Source organism: Eubalaena glacialis, chromosome 6 (assembly GCF_028564815.1).
Source record: "Eubalaena glacialis isolate mEubGla1 chromosome 6, mEubGla1.1.hap2.+ XY, whole genome shotgun sequence".
Lineage (NCBI taxonomy): Eukaryota > Metazoa > Chordata > Mammalia > Artiodactyla > Balaenidae > Eubalaena > Eubalaena glacialis.
Window position 1 is genome coordinate 56,508,345 of NC_083721.1, and position 22,584 is coordinate 56,530,928.

Here is a 22,584-nt window from a genome sequence, read left to right on the forward strand (position 1 = left end):
TGTCCTCAGGGTGCTTACATTCTAGTGGAGCAGACAGACAATAAATAAGTAAACACTAAATAAATAACTTAGTTTCCCATAAGGGCTCTGAAGAAATCATGCAAAGTAAAGAGAGAGAATGACTGGGGCTATGTGAGAGCTGTTTTAGTAGGAGAGTCCAGTAAAACCCTCTGACCTGAATGAGAAGAGCAAATCCTGAGAAGACCTGTGTACAACTGTACTGCGCAGAAAAATGAAGAGTGCAAAGGCCCTGAGGCAGGAGCACCCTTGGCAAGTTTCAGGTCCTACCAGAGGCAAGTGTGGACAGAGCAGAGCTAGTCGGAGGGAGTGCATGGAAGGAGAGATGCAGTACTGGATCCCAAAGGCTTTATAGGCCATGGTAAGACATTTGGATTTTACTTTAAGTGTAATGGGAGGCCTTTGGAGATTTTTAAAGTGATGTGATTTAATTAATACTTGAAAAGGATTATTTGTTTAGGAAGGGGTTGGCAAAGTAAAGCCTATGGGCTAATCCTGCCTATGGTCTGTATTGGAAAGCCGGTGAGCTAATAATGGTTTTTACATGTTTAAAGGGTTGTTTAAAAAAGCAAACAAGAAAGGATATGTGATAGAAAACTGATGACAGCATCAGCAAGCTTTTTCTCTAAAGGGCCATATAGTAAAGCTCTTGGACTTTGTGGGCCACAGTCTCTGCTGCTCCTCTGCCATCAACTCAGTCATTTCAGTCCTGAAAGCAGTAATTGACAACATGTAAATAAAACGGGTGTGACAATGTTGCATTCAAACTTTATTTACAAAAATAGGCTACAGGCTGACTTTGGCCCACAGGGCCATAGTTTGCTGAACCCTGATCTAGGTGATTGATAGTGTTGGAGACTGTGAGAGGTCACTGAAACGTGATGCTGGTGGAGAGTAGAGCTGAGTCACAGCTTGCTGATGGATAGAACGTGGGGTGTAGTAGAAAGAGGAAGGATGACCAGGTTTTGGTTTGAGCAAATGGGTAGTGGATGCTGCCATTAACCAATATAGGGTATATTCACATGGGGAAAAACAGGTATGGGGGGGGAAAGATGAAGGATTCCTATATTTGCAAATCTATTTGTGGATTTGTATGTTCATTTATCTACTCCACAAACATTTTTGAAATGCCTTCTATGAACAAATCACTGTACCAAACACTTTGGGTTACAACAGAAAAATCAGACATGGGCTCTGGCTGCAGAGCATCTAACGGAGAAGATAAGACATGCACATAATATGTAGACTACAAAGCAAACAGAAAATGTCATAGAGTTCTAAGATAGAACCACGACCCCTTGGTCCAACAACATAGATTTCGTGATTCTCTACCAATCCTTTGTACCTAAGAACCACAAATGCTCAGGTTTGGGAGAGACATTATAGGTCTGGCCCAACCCACCGAAAAGCTCTTTGAATTCCATTTACAATTTCCCTCTAAAAAGTAGGTTAGCTTATGCTTGAATATTTTCATGGAGAAGGAACACACCAACTCCGAGTCAAGGCTCTGGCTGGGTGATATATGAAAAGAATATTTGTTTGTCGTTTAGAATCCTTTGTTCGAAATTATGCCACTGGAGCATACAAATGGGTCTAATTTGGATTATTACATTCTTGAAGAACATGTTTTTTATCCACCTGAGTCTATCATTCTAATATATGGACTATGGTTTTCTACCTCTTTTGTCTAGTCTCATAGACTTAGAATCTGCACTTTATAGAAAATGTATTGAATGACATTCCATCAATAACTCTTGTACTGAAGGGCTCTGGCACATCTTCCTTCCTCCCAAGCATCCAGGTGGGGAATGATGCAGTGAGTAAATATGCAAAGTCTTGCTCCTGGCGGCACTGACCTTGCGAGTTCTTGGCAAAGCGAGAAATGCGGAGGAGAACAAGGAGGAGGAAGGAGAATCTGATAAAACTAAACAGTTGAGTCACCGGTACAGGGTCATAGAGGTGTGGACTCCATCTTGTATTGCATATTTTCCTACCACAGAAATAGTCAACCTTCAGTGAACACTAGAATGAATCATTTAAAAATGTAAGCATCTCCTGGGATGGTGCCTGTTAACAAGAGGGATGTGGCAAAGCCTCACAGGGAGCACCAGCCCCCATCTCCAGCAGAGCCACCTTCCATACATGAGGACCATCGTGTCCCTGGGACACCAATGAAGCCATCTTCTGTTTGGGGATGAATGGATGTTTTATGCAAAGCAAGTAGATGTCACAGCTCAAAACCTAACAATTAAACCACTGAGGAGGGAAAAAACGCTATTTCTTCAGGGTCTTCTCTATTTCTCCAATGCTTAGGAAGTATAAAACTCCTAATAAATATGAAGCCCTCTAGCAAATTAATTTCCAAATAGGTCAGGAAAAAAAGTAATTATGTTCTGCCCCGTAGCATCAATTGTCTTCTAGTGCACAGTATATGGTCTAAGTTAGTTGCCCTGACTCTGAACATTAATGCTGTAACCTCCCCTTCTTCAAATCTTATCAGTTCTGCCTTCCTCTCTTTTTACATCTGTCACTTTCTTATTATTTCCATGTCTGCTGCCCTGATTCAGGGCCTCTATTTCTCACCTGCTGTAATAGCTTCTTAATTGCCCTAACTCTAGCTTTCCTCCCATCCCAGACCCCATAAATAAACCCACCAGATTAAACCCAAGCACCTCTGACTGCCCCATTGCCCAATGTGGAAACTTCTCTGGCTCCCCATTGCCTAAAAAATGTCAAAATTCATTAAGATCCTTCACAGTCTGACCCTCCTTTCTTTTTTTTTTTTTTAAATGAATTGACATGTTTTTATTTATTTATTTATTTTTGGCTGTGTTGGGTCTTCATTTCTGTGCGAGGGCTTTCTCTAGTTGCGGCAAGTGGGGCCCACTCTTCATCGCGGTGCGCGGGCCTCTCACTGTCGTGGCCTCTCTTGTTGCGGAGCACAGGCTCCAGACACGCAGGCTCAGTAGTTGTGGCTCACAGGCCTAGTTGCTCCGTGGCATGTGAGATCTTCCCAGACCAGGGCTCGAACCCGTGTCCCCTGCATTAGCAGGCAGATTCTCAACCACTGCACCACCAAGGAAGCCCCTGACCCTCCTTTTTTACTTCTAGATACTTCCATCTGTATACTCCAAGCTCTAAGCAGATTTTGAAATGTGTCTATTGCTTTCCTGTCTCTAAGCCTTTGGTCTTGCCTGCCCCTTCACATGCTCACTATCTTCCTCTTTTCACCTGCTGAAATCATATCCATTTCTTCAGACCCAGCTGAAATTTTATCCCCCTTCCCACGAGGCCTTCCTAGATTCCTGCAGGCAGAGGTGACCTCTGCTCTTCTGAGCTCTGTGGGCCTTTGTCTGTGCCTTTACTGCATTTATCCTGACACATATTTTTACATTTATTAGACTTACAAATCTCCTATTTGACTGCATACATCCTAAGGGCAACTGCTATTTATAACAAATGCTTAAGTCTTCCACAGCATTTAATTCAAAGTTTTATAAATAGTAATGTAGTATTAGGCCTAAAATTAAGGTCCAATATTTTGTGGGCTTTGACATCAGGGGAACACTAGGAGAGCCTCAAATGACCTGATCAGGCGTTCCCCTCCCCATGTTCTACAGTGGGTTAGGTCCTCCAGCCATGCAACATTCTTTATCATGGGAACAGGCACAGAGCCTGCTTATTCTTTTTTTGTTTTTTAAATTTTATTTATTTATTTATTTTTGGCTGCATTGGGTCTTTGTTGCTGCACACGGGCTTTCTCTAGTTGCAGTGAGCGGGGGCTACTCTTTGCTGTGGTGTGCCGGCTTCTCATTGCGGTGGCTTCTCTTGTTGCGGAGCACGGGCTCTAGGCACGCGGGCTTCAGTAGTTGTGGCACGTGGGCTCAGCAGTTGTGGCTCCCGGGCTCTAGAGCGCAGGCTCATAGTTGTGGTACACGGGCTTAGTTGCTCTGCAGGCATGTGGGATCTTCCCCGACCAGGGCTCCAACCCGTGTCCCCTGCATTGGCAGGTGGATTCTTAACCACTGCGCCACCAGGGAAGTCCCGAGCCTGCTTATTCTTGAGCAAGGGATTTCAGTTACCTGCCAGTCCATATTCAAACAAGCCAATCACATCCTCCAGTGGGAATCAGTGTCACCTCACCCTATTATTACTACAAAGCCCGGCTCCCACAGCTCTCGCTTTTTCATTCTGCCCCCAAGTGCAACTGCCATGTGGCCTCACATGGCAGGCCGTGTCCTCCTCCCCCAGGCTGTGAGTATATGTGACTTATAAGCTGCTGTCAATCTCATCTGTCCAGTGTCAGGTGTCATATGTTCAGCCATTCCCATAACCCTAGGATAGGAATCCCTCTCTCACCACTGGGGTGAGGAGGAAGTGATCAAAACAAGTAGTTGCTAAATACATTTACTTGTTAAACTTTGAAAACAAGTAAAATTTTGGTCTTAAGACATCTTTCCAATTATATCCTCAGTACCTTGAGTGCCAGGATGATGTCTCTGGTTTGTATTTCTCACAACCCTTAGCAGAGTAGGTCCTGAGGTGACTAAAATCGAGGCCCTCAGCAAATTTCTGTTAAGGAATTAATTGATAGGCGAACACTAAGACATACAGGTTCGAGCTTTGGGACCTGCGCTGCTTTGCTGTGGGCAATAGTTAGGCAGAAAGTAAGAGTTGTGAGCCAAAAAACACAATGTTATATGTTTAAGGAAAATATTCATGTGCATACAAGGGATAACTAACTAGATATTAATGTGATTCACTTTATAATAAAAACACCAGAATTAGCATATCCAAAGAACTCTACTTGGGAGACAACAACAGTCATTGCCAGGATGCTACCAGGATTTAAATATTTTAGAAACTTCTATGGGATATCTGACACCTTTGACTATTGGCATGTGGAAACATCCTGTTGTCTGACCGTGGATCATTGCATAGAAACAATCACAAGTTATCTGGGTCAAGTCAGACAAATAAGGTGAAAAATGTGACCAAGTTGGTAATACAGTTTGGACTCGAAAACAGTTAAGATGATCAGTATTGAAGTTAATTTTCTCTCAAAGATAGTAACAATCTAACAATTTATCCCAATCCCCATCCCATGAGGGACTTTTTCCAAATGGGCTGAATTATTGGAAGAAGGATGTAGCCTCTCAAGGTGACTCATTGAAGGGACAACAGTTTTTAAATATATAATTTTGGATGTATTTGTTTAAAAAAATAATAAAAATAATCTCTTTACCAATACCTAATGTAAAACCATAAATGTAATCAATGTTAATACTTTGATATGTAAATTATTGATGCTCAAGTTCTAAACAAACTAGAATATTTCAAGTAATGAGATAAGTGTGACCTAATCCTGTAATAGATCTGTTCACTGCATATGTATAGAAGAAGATTACTGTATGTTTGAAGACCAAATTAACAAACTTGGTAAGAAAATACTTTTTTTTAGTTTGATATAAACTTTTTTGTACATGTAAAAACACAAAACTTACATGTATGAAAATCTCTCTTTTCCTGATATACACACACACAGATGCATTCTATAAGACATATTATATGTATTGATGTATTTTAGTTTCTTTGAACTTTAAAACTTCCCATGATGCATTCTGTTTCAAGGAGTGAGTTTGATCATTAATATTTACTACAAATTTCCTTCACGTACCTGAGCAAACACAATGATCTTTTCAAAATATAGAATCATTTCAAGAAACGTTTTGGTATTCCGCATTTGCCTGACCTGAACACCTTTGAAATCATTCACAGGAAACCAAAGAATTATCTTTTCCTTCTATCATCTGCTCAGTTTTTTTTTTTTTCTCATTTTATCATATCAGTAGAAAGTACAACAGGAAATTACATCTAGGTTGCTAGTGTCTTATTTAGAATAACCTTGTCATAAATAAGATAACAGGCTTCAGATCAACTACAAATCAGTAGCATTCACAGGGCTATTAGGATCTGAATAATGTCTGCATCCCACCTTCCTGCCTGAACACAGTACCTTGTCATAATCAGAGTAAGTAGATATTATAGGTGACAGTTGCCCAAAGTTAAATCTGCCCCTCGAAGGCGCTCCAGTTCTATTGTTTCATTTCTAATTAGGAAACTATAGCTTTAATAACGCCACCAAACATTTACCAGATCATGGTTGGGTCATTATTATCATTATTTTTAATCAGCTCACAAGCTGGTTCATTATCATTATTTTTTTAATCAGCCTGTCCTCCCCCCAGGAAGTTCACTGGTTATAAAACAAGTAAAATCAATGTGATGTCCACTCCTGTTAGGAATAACGGCTATTATCAAGGAAGATTTAGTTTCATCTAAGTCTAACATATAAAGTGGGTGGGACAGTGATTGATAAAATCTGGACCCCACAAAGGACAGTGAAAGGTCAGTCACCCTTGCCCCTTCCTGACAGGGTTGCTGAGAATCAGATGTGACAGCATAGCATAGCTGCCCAGACCTGTGTCCAGAATTCACTGCAATCCATGGCTATAGCAAGACACAAGGGCATATAGCTGCTCACACCCCACCATGCTTGCTCCCTTGGAAAAAGCCACAGGAAAAACCATACTGAATTTCCCCAGCAAATCTGGTTTATCTTTTCCAGAGCACATGGAAAGAGTTCAGAGTAGAGGAACATCATCAAATTCAGAAACCATACACTGCAGTTAATTTACTAATAAGCCATGAAGTATTGTCATAAATTACTTAAACTAACTGGTACTTGTCCAATTAAATGAACAAACTACATCCTTCAAGGTAGCGGCCTTGAGGATTTATGGCAATGGTTTGTTTGCATGTTAATTTGCCAAATTTCGTTAAGCTGTTCTGGGTCTACTCATTCACCTTATGTTAATCAGCCAGGCCCTACAGGGTTCATCTTTTCAGCTCTGTGTTTTTCCAGTCAAGAACAGGACCCTTTTTCATCTCGACAAGCTTCCTCGCCCATTAACAGTGGAGGTCATGCGTAAGCAGCAAATGTGTAGCGACAGTGTGAGTTAGAGATGATGGAGTAGGTAACTGACGTGAGAGTTTAGTTAGGATGCCACGGTGCTGCACAAAAAAAACATTAAGAGAAAATGTGCAGAGCTCTCCTGCCCTATTTCCCATCCCCTTGACAGAGCCTGGGTCCTGACGTGGATCAACATGGCAGGCAGGGACAAGTCTCCTTAAACAAAGATGGATGAGGAGAAAAACACACATCACCTTCTCAATGAGATCTTCGCAGGCTTGCAAGTCCAGGCCAAACTCAATGGACACCCAGTCAATGCCTTCTCTCCTATTTTCCTTTTGCTCCAAAACCAGCATGTGCTGACTGAAGAACTGTTGTAAATTTTCATTGGTAAAATGAATGCAAATTTGTTCAAGGCTGTTATACTTCAAGGCTGTGATTAGGTAGGAAGAAGAGATAAAAATAAAATTGAGAAAATGGTTATTATTGGAGGTGATGGTTAATTAACTTGATTGTGGTGATTATTTCACAGTGTATATGTGCACCAAATCATTAAGTTGTGCTACTTAAATATATACATTTTTTAATTGTCAAATATACCTCAATAAAAAAATGAAATAAAATTGAGGTCCACTTGGAAAAATGTAAAGAGAAAACCATAACCACTATCATATGTTGGCAAATAGACCCAATAAGTAAAAATAGCACAATTAAATTCTTACCTCCTTCATCTATACCTGCAAACTAAAGATTATAACAGTCAAATAACACTTAACGATACTACAATTCAAAATCATAAAAGATGTCCTTATTTACCTCTACTTAAGGCTGAATTAATTTCTTAACACTATTAACTATAATCATAGTTACTGTTATTTGTTACTATTAATAATAGCTTTTTCCAACCAAAGTAACTCTTCAGGTTTGCACAGAATGAATCTCACCATGTTTTGACTAAATTTTCTGAAATTCAATTCACATAGTCTTATCTCCTTGTAAATATACATTGATTTCATTCTTAACAAATATACTTACATTAAGCATCTCAAAACCAGTGATGTCAAGAATGCCAATGAAGATTAGCTTCAAGATGGCGAAAGAGTAAGACATGGAGATCACCTTCCTCCCCACAAATACATCAGAAATACATCTACACGTGGAACAACTCCTACAGAACACCTACTGAACGCTGGCAGAAGACCTCAGACTTCCCAAAAGGCAAGAAACTCCCCATGTACCTGGGTAGGGCAAAAGAAAAAAGAAAAAACAGAGACAAAAGAATAGGGACGGGACCCGCGCCAGTGGGAGGGAGCTGTGAAGGAGGAAAGGTTTCCACACACTAGGAAGCCCCTTCGCGGGTGGAGACTGCAGGTGGTGGAGGGGGGCAGCTTCAGAGCCACGGAGGAGAGCGCAGCAACAGGGGCGCGGAGGGCAAAGCGGAGAGATTCCCGCACAGAGGATCAGGGCTGACCAGCACTCACCAGCCCGAGAGGCTTGTCTGCTCAGCCGCCGGGGCGGGCGGGGGCTGGGAGCTGAGGCTCGGCCTTCGGAGGTCAGATCCCAGGGAGAGGACTGGGGTTGGCGGCGTGAACACAGCCTGAAGGGGCTAGTGCGCCACAGCTAGCTGGGAGGGAGTCTGGGAAAGTCTGGAGCTGCCAAAGAGGCAAGAGACTTTTTCTTGCCTCTTTGTTTCCTGGTGCGCGAGGAGAGGGGATTAAGAGAGCCACTTAAAAGAGCTCCAGGGGCTTCCCTGGTGGCACAGTGGTTGAGAATCTGCCTGCCAATGCAGGGGACACGGGTTCGAGCCCTGGTCTGGGAAGATCCCACATGCCGTGGAGCGACTAGGCCCGTGAGCCTTTAAAAAAAAGAAAAAAAAGAAAAAAAAAAAAAGAGCTCCAGAGACGGGCGTGAGCCGCGGCTATCAGCGTGGACCCCAGAGACGGGCATGAAACTCTAACGCTGCTGCTGCCGCCACCAAGAAGCCTGTGAGCAAGCACAGGTCACTCTCCACACCGCCCCTCCCGGGAGCCTGTGCAGCCCGCCACTGCCAGGGTCCCGTGATCCGGGGACAACTTCCCCAGGAGAACGCACGGCGCGCCTCAGGCTGATGCAGCGTCACGCCGGCCTCTGCCGCCGCAGGCTCGCCCCGCATCCGTACCCTTCCCTCCCCCAGCCTGACTGAGCCAGAGCCCCCGAATTAGCTGCTCCTTTAACCCCATCCTGTCTGAGCGAAGAACAGACGCCCTCAGGCGACCTACCCGCAGAGGCGGGGCCAAATCCAAAGCTGAACCCGGGAGCTGTGCGAACAAAGAAGAGAAAGGGAAATCTCTCCCAGCAGCCTCAGAAGCAGCGGATTAAAGCTCCACAAACAACTTGATGTGCCTGCATCTGTGGAATACCTGAATAGACAACGAATCATCCCAAACTGAGGAGGTGGACTTTGGGACCAATGATATATATATATTCTTCCTTTTTCTCTTTTTGTGAGTGTGTATGTGTATGCTTCTGTGTGTGATTTTGTCTGTATAGCTTTGCTTTTACCATTTGTCCTAGGGTTCGGTCTGTCAAATTTTTCTTTTTTCTTTTTTTTTTAGTATAGTTTTTAGCACTTGTTATAATTGGTGGATTTGTTTTTTCCTTTGGTTGCTCTCTTCTTTCTTTCTTCTTTTTTATTACTTTTTAAATTTTTTTATTTTAATAATTATTTTTTTATTTTAATAACTTTGTTTTATTTTTCTCATTCTTTCTTTCTGTTTTCTCCCTTTTATTCTGAGCTGTGTGGATGACAGGGTCTTGGTGCTCTGGCCAGGTGTCAGGTCTGTGCCTCTGAGGTGGGAGAGCCGAGTTCAGGACATTGGTCCACCAGAGATCTCCCAGCTCCATGTAATATCAAATGGTGAAAATCTCCCACAGATCTCATTCTCAACATCAAGACCCAGCTCCACTCAACGAACAGCAAGCTACAGTGCTGGACATCCTATGAAAAACAATTACCAAGATAGGAACACAACCCACCCATTAGCAGAGAGGCTGCCTAAAATCATAATAAGGTCACAGACACCTCAAAACACACCACCGGATGCGGACCTGTCCACCAGAAAGACAAGATCCAGTCTCATCCACCAGAACACAGGCACTAGACCCCTCCACCAGGAAGCCTACACAACCCACTGAACCAACCTTAGCCACTGGGGGCAGACACCAAAAACAACTGGAACTACAAACCTGCAGCCTGTGAAAATAAGACCCCAAACACAGTAAGTGAAGCAAAATGAGAAGACAGAGAAACACACAGCAGATGAAGGAGAAAGGTAAAAACCCACCAGACCGAACAAATGAAGAGGAAATAGGCAGTCTACCTGAAAAACAATTCAGAATAATGATAGTGGAGGTAATCTAAAATCTTGGAAATAGAATGGAGAAAACACAAGAAACGTTTAACAAGGACCTAGAAGAAATAAAGAGCAAACAAACAATGATGAACAACACAATAAATGAAATTAAGAATTCTCTAGAAGGAATCAATAGCAGAATAACTGAGTCAGAAGAATGGATAAGTGACTGGAAGACAAAATAGGAGATATAACTACTGCAGAGCAGAATAAAGAAAAAACAATGAAGAGGATAGAGGACAGTCTCAGAGACCTCTGGGACAACATAAAATGCACCAATATTCGAATTATAGGGGTCCCAGAAGTAGAAGAGAAAAAGAAAGGGACTGAGAAAATATTTGAAGACATTATAGTTGAAAGCTTCCCTAATATAGGAAAGGAAATAATTAATCAAGTCCAGGAAGTGCAGAATGCCCCATACAGGATAAATCCAAGGAAAAAAACGCCAAGACACATATTAATCAAATTATCAAAAATTAAATACAAAGAAAAAATATTAATAGCAGCAAGGGAAAAACAACAAATACCATACAGGGAATCCCCATAAGGTTAACAGCTGATCTTTCAGCAGAAACACTGCAGGCCAGAAGGGAGTGGCAGGACATATTTAAAGTCATGAAAGGGAAAAACCTATAACCAAGATTACTCTACCCAGCAAGGATCTCATTCAGATTTGATGGAGAAATTAAAAGCTTTACAGACAAGCAAAAGCTAAGAGAATTCAGCACCACCAAACCAGCTTTACAACAAATTCTAAAAGAACTCCTCTAGCCAGGAAACACAAGAGAAGGAAAAGACCTACAATAACAAACCCAAAACAATTAAGAAAATGGTAATAGGAACATACATATTGATAATTACCTTAAATGTAAATGGATTAAATGCTCCAACCAAAAGACATAGACTGGCTGAATGGATACAAAAACAAGACCCGTATATAGGCTGTCTACAAGAGACCTACTTCAGACCTAGGGACACATACAGACTGAAAGTGAGGGGATGGAAAAAGATATTCCATGCAAATGGAAATCAAAAGAAAGCTGGAGTAGCAATTCTCATATAAGACAAAACAGACTTTAAAGCAAAGACTATTACAAGAGACAAAGAAGGACACTAAATAATGAGCAAGGGACCAATCAGAGAAGAAGATATAACAATTGTAAATATATATGAACCCAAAAAAGGAGCATCACAATACATAAGGCAAATGATAACAGCCAAAAAACGGAAAAACAATAGTAACGCAATCATAGTAGGGGATGTTAACACCCCACTTTCACCAATGGACAGATCAACCAAAAAGAAAATAAATAAGCAAACACAGGCTTTAAATGATACATTGAACAGGATGGACTTAATTGATATTTTTAGGAAGTCCCATCCAAAAACAACAGAATACACCTTCTTCTCAAGTGCTCATGGAACATTCTCCAGGATAGATCATATCTTGGGTCAGAAATCAAGCCTTGGTAAATTTAAGAAAATCGAAATCGTATTAAGTATCTTCTCCGACCACAACACTGTGAAACCAGATATCAATTACAGGAAAAAATATGTAAAAAATACAAACACATGGAGACTAGACAATACACTATTTAATAACCAAGAGATCACTGAAGAAATCAAAGAGGAAATCAAAAAATACCTAAAAACAAATGACAATGAAACCACAACGATCCAAAACCTGTGGGATGCAACAAAGGCAGTTCTAAGAGGGAAGTTTATGGCAATGCAGTCCTACCTTAAGAAACAGAAGGAATCTAAAATAAACAACCTAACCTTACACCTAAAGCAATTAGAGAAAAAGGAACCAAAAAACCCCAAAGTTGGCAGAAGGAAGGAAATCATAAAGATCAGATCAAATCAGAAATAACTGAAAGAGAAATGAGGGAAACAATGGCAAAGATCAGTAAAACTAAAAGCTGGTTCTTTGTGAAGATAAACAAAATTGATAAACCATTGGGCAGATTCCTCAAGAAAAAAAGGGAGAAGGCTCAATTTGCTAGAATTAGAAATGAAGAAGGAGAAGTAACAACTGTAACTGCAGAAATACAAAGGATCATGAGACATTACTACAAGCAACTATATGCCAATAAAATAGACAACCTGAAAGAAATGGACAAATTCTTAGAAAAGCACAACCTTCCGCGACTGAACAAGGAAGAAATAGAAAATATAAACAGACCAATCACAAGGACTGAAATTGAGACTGTGATTAAAAATCTTCCAACAGATAAAAGCCCAGGACCAGATAGCTTCACAGCCAAATTCTACCAAACATTTAGAGAAGAGCTAACACCTATCCTTCTCAAACTCTTCCAAAATATAGCAGAGGGAGGAACAAACCCCAAACTCATTCTACAAGGCCACCATCACCCTGATAACAAAACCAGACAAAGATGTCACAAAAAAGAAAACTACAGGCCAATATCACTGATGAACATAGATGCAAAAATCCTCAACAAAATACTAGCAAACAGAATCCAACAGCACATTAAAAGGATCATACACCATGATCAGGTGGGATTTATCCCAGGAATGCAAGGATTCTTCAATATATGCAAATCAATCAATGTGATAAACCACATTAAAAAATTAAAGAATAAAAACCATATGATCATCTCAATAGATGCAGAAAAAGCCTTCGACAAACTTCAACACCCATTTATGATAAAAATCTTCCAGAAAGTAGGCAAAGAGGGAACTTAACTTACCTCAACATAATAAAGGCCATATATGACAAACCCACAGCCAACATCATTCTCAGTGGTGAAAAACTAAAACCATTCCCTCTAAGATCAGCAACAAGACAAGGTTGTCCATTCTCACCACTATTATTCAACATTGTTTTGGAAGTCTTAGCCACAGCAATCAGAGAAGAAAAAGAAATAAAAGGAATCCAAATGGGAAAAGAAAAAGTAAAGCTGTCACTGTTTGCAGATGACATGACACTATATATAGAGAATCCTAAAGATGCTACCACAAAACTACTAGAGCTAATCAATGAATTCAGTAAAGTAGCAGGATACAAAATTAATGCACAGAAATCTCTTGCATTCCTATACATTAATGATGAAAAATCTGAAAGAGAAATTAAGGAAACACTCCCATTTACCCTTGCAACAAAAAGAATAAAATACCTAGGAATAAAGCTGCCTAAGGAGACAAAAGACCTGTATGCAGAAAACTATAAGACACTGAAGAAAAAATTAAAGATGATGCAGACAGATGGAGAGATATACCATGTTCTTGGATTGGAAGAATCAACATTGTGAAAATCACTATACTACTCAAAGCAATGTACAGATTCAATGCAATCCCTACCAAACTACCACTGGCATTTTTCACAGAATTAGAACAAAAAATTTAACAATTTGTGTGGAAACACAAAAGATCCTGAATAGCCAAAGCAAGCTTGAGAAAGAAAAACGGAGCTGGAGGAATCAGGCTCCCGGACTTCATACACTACTACAAAGCTACAGTAGTCAAGACAGTATGGTACTGGCACAAAAACAGAAATATAGATCAATGGAACAGGATAGAAAGTCCAGAGATAAACCCACGCACATATGGTCACCTTATTTTTGAGAAAGGAGGCAAGAATATACAATGGAGAAAAAACAGCCTCTTCAAGAAGTGGTGCTGGGAAAACTGGACAGCTACATGTAAAAGAATGAAATTAGAACACTAACACCATACACAAAAATAAACTCAAAATGGATTAAAGACTTAAATGTAAGGCCAGACACTATAAAACTCTTAGAGGAAAACATAGGCAGAACGCTCTATGTCATAAATCGCAGCAAGATCCTTTTTGACCCACATCCTAGAGACATGGAAATAAAAACAAAAATAAACAAATGGGACCTAATGAAACTCAAAATCTTTTGCACAGCAAAGAAAACCATAAACAAGACGAAAAGACCACCCTCAGAATGGGAGAAAATATTTGCAAACAAAGCAACTGACAAAGGATTAATCTCCAAAATTTACACACAGCTCATGCGGCTCAATATCAGTAAAACAAACAACCCAATCCAAAAACAGGCAGAAGATGTAAATAGACATATCTCCAAAGAAGATATACAGATTCTCAACAAACACATGAAGGAATGCTCAACATCATTAATCATTAGAGAAATGCAAATCAAAACTACAATGAGATATCACCTCACACCAGTCAGAATGGCCATCATCATAAAATCTGCAAACAATTAATGCTGGAGAGGGTGTGGAGTAAAGGGAACCCTCTTGCACTGTTGGTGAGAATGTAAATTGATACAGCCACTATGGAGAACAGTATGGAGGTGCCTTGGAAAACTAAAAATAGAACTACCATATGACCCAGCAATCCCACTACTGGGCATATACCCTGAGAAAGCCGTAATTCAAAAAGAGTCATGTACCACAATGTTCATTGCAGCTCTATTTACAGTAGCCAGGACATGGAAGCAACCTAAGTGTCCATCGACAGATGAATGGATAAAGAAGATGTGGCACATATATACAATGGAATATTACTCAGCCATAAAAAGAAATGAAATTGAGTTATTTGTAGTGAAGTGGATGGACCTAGAGTCTGTCATACAGAGTGAAGTAAGTCAGAAAGAGAAAAACATATATATATATATATGGAATCTAAAAAAAAAAAAAATGGTCATGAAGAACCTAGGGGCAGGACGGGAATAAAGACGCAGACCTACTAGAGAATGGACTTGAGGACATGGGGAGGGGGAAGGGTAAGCTGGGACAAAGTGAGAGAGTGGCATGGACATATATACACTACCAAATGTAAAACCAATAGCTAGTGGGAAGCAGCTGTATAGGACAGGGAGATCAGCTTGGTGCTTTGTGACCACCTAGAGGTGTGGGATAGAGAGGGTCGGAGGGAGACACAAGAGGGAGGAGATATGGGGATATATGTATATGTGTAGCTGATTCACTTTGTTATAAAGCAGAAACTAACACACCATTGTAAAGCAATTATACTCTAATAAAGATGTTAAAAAAAGAAAGAAAATAAAAAATAAAAACATGTTTAAAAAAAAAAGAATGCCAATGAAAAACTGCCTTGACAGCTTGGTATCCAGGGCCCTGTTGATACATGCCACCAGCCACTTAAACATTCTCTCAGAGATTGACTTAGACAAGGCACCAACGTCATAGGTCACCTGGAAATCACATTGAAAGTATTCCTTTATCTGACAGCAGTGCTCATTTTGATCCTGGGCATTCTCTATCAGCAACCACCTTCTAGTAAAACCAGCATATTTATCTGTGGTTCTACCTTTATGCTGAATATAAGAGGAAAGGAAGAAAGAAGCAAGGAAGGGAGGAAAGCAAGAAGGGAGGGAGAGAGGTGAAAAGCAGAAGAGAGGTGGGGAACGGAGGTGAGCTAGCCTGGGGTCTCCCTACCCAACACTCCTGTGAGAGATTCATGTTCCTATCACTAAAGGACCAAATATCCTGGAGTAGTGTGGCAACATGGTCTAAAGCCTTGTTGTTCAAAGTGTGGTCCTAAGACCTGCAGCATCGGCATCACCTTAGAGATTGTTAAAGATGCCAACTCTTGGCATCTCATCCGAGACCTATTTTTTTTTCTTTTTATTTATTTATTTAACACCTTTATGAAGTATAATTGCTTTACAATGGTGTGTTACTTTCTGCTTTATAACAAAGTGAATCAGCTATACATATACATATATCCCCAATTCTCCTCCCTCTTGCGTCTCCCTCCCACCCTCCCTATCCCACCCTCCCTATCCCACCCCTCTAGGTGGTTACAAAGCACCGAGCTGATCTCCCTGTGTTATGTGGCTGCTTCCTATCTATTTTACATTTGGTAGTATATATAAGTCCAAGCCACTCTCACTTCATCCCAACTTACCCTTCCCCCTCCCCGTGTCCTCAAGTCCATTCTCTACATCTGCGTCTTTATTCCTGTCCTGCCCCTAGGGTCTTCAGACTAATTTTTTTTTTTTTTAGATTCCATGTATATGTTTTTCTCTTTCTGACTTAATTCACTCTGTGTGACAGACTCTAGGTCCATCCACCTCACTACAAATAACTCAGTTTCGTTTCTTTTTATGGCTGAGTAATATTCCACTGTATATATGTGCCACATGTTCTTTATCCATTCATCTGTCGATGGACACTTAGGTTGCTTCCATGTCCTGGCTATTGTAAATAGAGCTGCAATGAACATTGTGGTACATGACTCTTTTTGAATTATGGTTTTCTCAGGGTATATGCCCAGTAGTGGGATTGCTGGGTATGGTAGTTCTATTTTTTGTTTTTTAAGGAACCTCCATTCTGTTCTCCATAGTGTCTGTATCAATTTACATTCCCACCAACAGTGCAAGAGGGTTCCCTTTTCTCCACTCCCTCTCCAGCACTTATTGTTTGCAGATTTTTTGATGATGGCCATTCTGACCAATGTGAGGTGATACCTCACTGTAGTTTTGATTTGCATTTCTCTAATGATTAGTGATGTTGAGCATTCCTTCATGTGTTTGTTGGCAATCTGTATATCTTCTTTGGAGAAATGTCTATTTATGTCTTCTGCCCATTTTTGGATTGGGTTGTTTGTTTTTTGATATTGAGTTGCATGAGCTGCTTGTATATTTTGGAGATTAGTCCTTTGTCAGTTGCTTCATTTGCAAATATTTTCTCCCATTCTGACGGTTGCCTTTTTCTCTTGTTTATGGTTTCCTTTGCTGTGCAAAAGCTTTTGAGTTTCATTAGGTCCCATTTGTTTATTTTTGATTTATTTTCATTTCTCTAGGAGGTGGGTCAAAAAGGATCTTGCTGAGATTTATGTCATAGAGTGTTCTGCCTAAGTTTTCCTCTAAGAGCTTTATAGTGTCTGGCCTTACATTTAGGTCTTTAATCTATTTTGAGTTTATTTTTGTGTATGGTGTTAGGGAGTGTTGTAATTTCATTCTTTTACATGTAGCTGTCCAGTTTTCCCAGCACCACTTATTGAAGAGGCTGTTTTTTCTCCATTGTATATTCTTGCCTCTTTTATCAAAAATAAGGTGACCATATGTGCTTGGGTTTAACTCTGGGATTTCTATTCTGTTCCATTGATCTATATTTCTGTTTTTGTGCCAGTACCATACTGTCTTGATTACTATAGCTTTGTAGTAGAGTCTGAAGTCAGGGAGCCTGATTCCTCCAGCTCTGTTTTTTTTCTCAAGATTGCTTTGGCTATTCAGGGTCCTTTGTGTTTCCATACAAACTGTGAAAATTTTTTGTATGTATAGTTCTGTGAAAAATGCCATTGGTAGTTTGACAGGGATTGCATTGAAGCTGTAGATTGCTTTGGGTAGTATATTCATTTTCACAATGTTGATTCTTCCAATCCAAGAACATGGTATATCTCTCCATCTGTTTGTATCATCTTTAATTTCTTTCATCAGTGTCTTATTGTTTTCTGCATACAAGTCTTTTTCTCCTTAGGTAGGTTTATTCCTAGGTATTTTATTCTTTCTTTTGCAATGGTAAATGGGAGTGTTTCCTTAATTTTTCTTTCAGATTTTTCATCACTAGTGTATAGGAATGCAAGAATTTCTGTGCATTAATTTTGTATCCTGCTACTTTACCGAATTCATTGATTAGCTCTAGTAGTTTTGTGGTAGCATCTTTAGGATTCTCTATATATAGTGTCATGTCATCTGCAAACAGTGACAGCTTTACTTTTTCTTTTCCCATTTGCATTCTTTTGTTTCTTTTTCTTCTCTGATTGCCGTGGCTAAAACTTCCAAAACAATGTTGAATAATAGTGGTGAGAATGGACAACCTTGTCTTGTTGCTGATCTTAGAGGGAATGGTTTCAATTTTTCACCATTGAGAACGATGTTGGCTGTGGGTTTGTCATATATGGCCTTTATTATGTTGAGGTAAGTTAAGTTCCCTCTTTGCCTACTTTCTGGAGGATTTTTATCATAAATGGGTGTTGAAGTTTGTCGAAGGCTTTTTCTGCATCTATTGAGATGATCATATGGTTTTTATTCTTCAATTTTTTAATGTGGTTTATCACATTGATTGATTTGCGTATACTGAAGAATCCTTGCATTCCTGGGATAAACCCCACTTGATCATGGTATATGATCCTTTTAATGTGCTCTTGGATTCTGTTTGCTAGTATTTTGTTGAGGATTTTTGCATCTATGTTCATCAGTGATATTGGCCTGTAGTTTTCTTTCTTTGTGACATCTTTGTCTGGTTTTGGTATCAGGGTGATGGTGGCCTTCTAGAATGAGCTTGAGAGTGTTCCTCCCTCTGCTATATTTTGGAAGAGTTTGAGAAGGATAGGTGTTAGCTCTTCTCTAAATGTTTGATAGAATTCGCCTGTGAAGCCACCTGGCCCTGTGTTTTTGTCTGTTGGAAGATTTTTAATCACAGTCTCAATTTCAGTCCTTGTGATTGGTCTGTTTATATTTTCTATTTCTTCCTGGTTCAGCCTTGAAGGTTGTGCTTTTCTAAGAATTTGTCCATTTCTGCAGGTTGTCCATTTTTTTGGCATAGAGTTGCTTGTAGTAATCTCTCACGATCCTTTGTATTTCTGCAGTGTCAGTTAATGCTTCTCCTTTTTCATTTCTAATTCTAGTGATTTGAGTCTTCTCCCTTTTTTTCTTGATGGGTCTGGCTAATGTTTTACCAATTTTGTTTATCTTCTCAAAGAAACAGCTTTTAGTTTTATTGATCTTTGCTATCGTTTTCTTCTTTTCTTTTTCATTTATTTCTGATCTGATCTTTATGATTTCTTTCCTTCAGCTAACTTTGGGGTTTTTTTGTTCCTCTTTCTCTAATTGCTTTACGTGTAAGTTTAGGTTGTTTATTTAAGATGCCTCATGTTTCTTATGGTAGGACTGCATTGCAATAAACTTCCCTCTTAGAACTGCCTTTGATGCATCCCACAGGTTTGGAGTCGACGTGGTTTCATTGTCATTTGTTTTTAGGTATTTTTTGATTTCCTCTTTGATTTCTTCAGTGATCTCTTGGTTATTAAGTAGTGTATTGTTTAGCTTCCATATGTCTGTATTTTTTACAGATTTTTTCCTGTAATTGATATCTAGTCTCATAGCATTGTGGTCAGAAAAGATACTTGATACAATTTCAATTTTCTTAAGTTTACCAAGGCTTGATTTGTGACCCAAGATATGGTCTATCCTGGAGAATGTTCCATGAGCACTTGAGAAGAAAGTGTATTCTGTTGTTTTTCAATAGAATTCCCTATAAATATCAATTAAGTCCATCTTGTTTAATGTGTCATTTAAAGCTTGTGTTTCCTTATTTATTTTCATTTTGGATGATCTGTCCATTGGTGAAAGTGGGGTGTAAAGTCCCCTACTATGATTGTGTTACTGTCAATTTCCCCTTTTATGGCTGTTAGCATTTGCCTTATGTATTGAGGTGCTCCTATGTTGGGTGCATAAATATTTACGATTGTTCTATCTTCTTCTTGGATTAATCCCTTGATCATTATGTAGTGTCCTTCTTTGTCTCTATTAATTGTCTTTATTTTAAAGTCTATTTTGTCTGATATGAGAACTGCTACTCCAGCTTTCTTTTGATTTCCATTTGCGTGGAATATCTTTTTCTGTCCCCTCACTTTCAGTCTGTATGTGTCCCTAGGTCTGAAATGGGTCTCATGTAGACAGCATATATATGGGTCTTGTTTTTGTATCCATTCAGCTAGTCTATGTCTTGTGGTGGGAGCATTTAATCCATTTACATTTAAGGTAATTATCAATATGTATGTTCCTATTACCATTTTCTTAATTGTTTTGGGTTTGTTATTATAGGTCTTTTCCTTCTCTTGTATTTCCTGGCTAGAGAAGTTCTTTTAGAATTTGTTGTAAAGCTGGTTTGGTGGTGCTGAATTCTCTTAGCTTTTGCTTGTCTGTAAAGCTTTTAATTGCTCCATCTAATCTGAATGAGATCCTTGCTGGGTAGAGTAATCTTGGTTATAAGTTTTTCCCTTTCATCACTTTAAATATGTCTTGCCATTCCCTTTTGGTTTGCAGAGTTTCTGCTCTAAGATCCGCTGTTAACCTTATGGGGATTCCCTTGTATATTATTTGTTGTTTTTCCCTTGCTGCTTTTAATATTTTTTCTTTGTATTTAATCTTCAGTAGTTTGATTAATATGTGTCTTGACATGTTTCTCCTTGGATTTCTCCTGTATGGGACTCTCTGCACTTCCTGGACTTGATTGACTATTTCCTTTCCCATATTAGGGAAGTTTTCAACTATAATCTCTTCAAACATTTTCTCAGTCCCTTTCTTTTTCTCTTCTTCTTCTGGGACCCCTATAATTCGAATGTTGGTGCATTTAATATTGTCCCAGTGGTTTCTAAGACTGTCCTCAATTCTTTTCATTCTCTTTTCTTTATTCTGCTCTTCCAATAGTTACTTCCACTATTTTATCTTCCAGGTCACTTATCCATTCCTCTGCCTCAGTTATTCTGCTATTGATTCCTTCTAGAGAATTTTTAACTTCATTTATTCAATAATGTTCATCATTGTTTGTTTGCTCTTTATTTCTTCTAGGTCCTTGTTAAATGTTTCTTGTTTTTTCTCCATTCTATTTCCAAGATTTTGGATCATCTTTACTATCACTACTCTGAATTCTTTTTCAGGTAGACTGCCTATTTCCTCTTCATTTGTTTGGTCTGCTGGGTCTTTACCTTGCTCCTTCATCTGCTGTGTGTTTCTCTGTCTTCTCATTTTGCTTAACTTACTGTGTTTGCAGTCTCCTTTTCACAGGCTGCAGTTTCATAGTTCCAGTTGTTTTTGGTGTCTGCCCCCAGTGGCTAAGGTTGGTTCAGTGTGTTGTGTAGGCTTCCTGGTCGAGGGGACTAGGGTCTGTGTTCTGGTGGATGAGGCTGGATTTTGTCTTTCTGGTGGGCAGCACCACATCTGGCTGTGTGTTTTGGGGTGTCTGTGACCTTATTATGATTTTAGGCAGCCTCTCTGCTAATGGGTGGGGTTGTGTTCTTGTCTTGCTAGTTGTTTTGCATAGGGTGTCCAGCACTGTAGCTTGCTGGTTGTTGAGTGGAGCTAGGTCTTAGTGTTGAGATGTAGATCTCTGGGAGAGCTTTTGCTGTTTGATATTACATGGAGCTGGGAGGTCTCTGGTGGACCAATATCCTGAACTCAGCTCTCCCACCTCAGAGGCACAGGCCTGACACCCAGCTGGGGCACCAAGACCCTGTCAGCCACATGGCTATTGGAAAGTCTGATGTCTTCTGCCAGTGTTCAGTAGGTGTTCTGTAGGAGTTGTCCACATGTAGATGTATTTCTGATGTAATTTTGGAGAGGAAGGTGATCTCCACGTCTTAATCCTCCACCATCTTGAGGGTCTCCCCCCATCCCAGACCTATAAATCAGAATTTGTACTCTAACACAATCCCCTCTGACTCCTACACACCATAAGGTTTGAAAAATACTGGTAGAGTAGGTTAGGAATCTCGAATCCCTAGCCCTTGTCCTGCTGCTGCTGTTGCTAATAAATTGTATAACCTTTGGCAAGTGACCTAACCTCTCTGGGCTGCAGTCTCTTCACCTGAATTATGCTCTTGAAGATTCTTTCCAGCCTCAGCTTCCACCTTCTTTATTATATTAGTTCCCAAGGCCATTCTCAACTCTGTGCAGGGAGAATGGCAATTTAGTGCATCATTCTGACTCAGATTCTCCTACTGTAAAACTCAGGCTGCATTTCCCCTCCCTGGAGGTGTGTGGCAAAAGCTCTCTCATAACCTACTAGGGAGAGCTCCAACCTCTGTGCCTGATGCTGCTGTACAGATGCAGATCCTGTTGCCATGATGCAAAGGCACTGCTGTAGTAGCAGGTTTCTGGGAGACTCCAAGTAGGAGTGACTTTCAGCTGGACAGTCTCAAAGCCTGGAAGCAGAATGTGCTCCAATGACTTAACATTTAAAATAGGCCTATTGCATCCATCCTTTAGCTGCCCAGGAGAGTGAACACAGCAGGAGCCAGTTTGTGTCTGGTAGTGATTTAGTTATGAGTCACTCACTCCCTGATCAGTTATCTTGAGTCATTTCCACAGTAATCCATAAGCCGGATGGCATCACAGTTTTTTATTATTGGCGTCAAGAGCACACCCGCACAAATAAAGCACCAGGAATGATTTTTATCCTCCAGAGCACTGAGGAAATCACTCTCTGTCTATAGCA

General features: G+C 40.0%; 1 protein-coding gene across 1 annotated transcript in view; it reads right to left on the minus strand.

Moving 5' to 3' along the window:
• MYH15 (myosin heavy chain 15) overlaps positions 1-22,584 on the minus strand; it is a 170,418-nt gene that overhangs the window by 95,015 nt on the left and 52,819 nt on the right. The window contains 3 exon segments of the mRNA XM_061193051.1: positions 7,246-7,416; positions 8,027-8,070; positions 15,449-15,554. Coding sequence (XP_061049034.1) covers positions 7,246-7,416; positions 8,027-8,070; positions 15,449-15,554 — 321 coding nt within the window.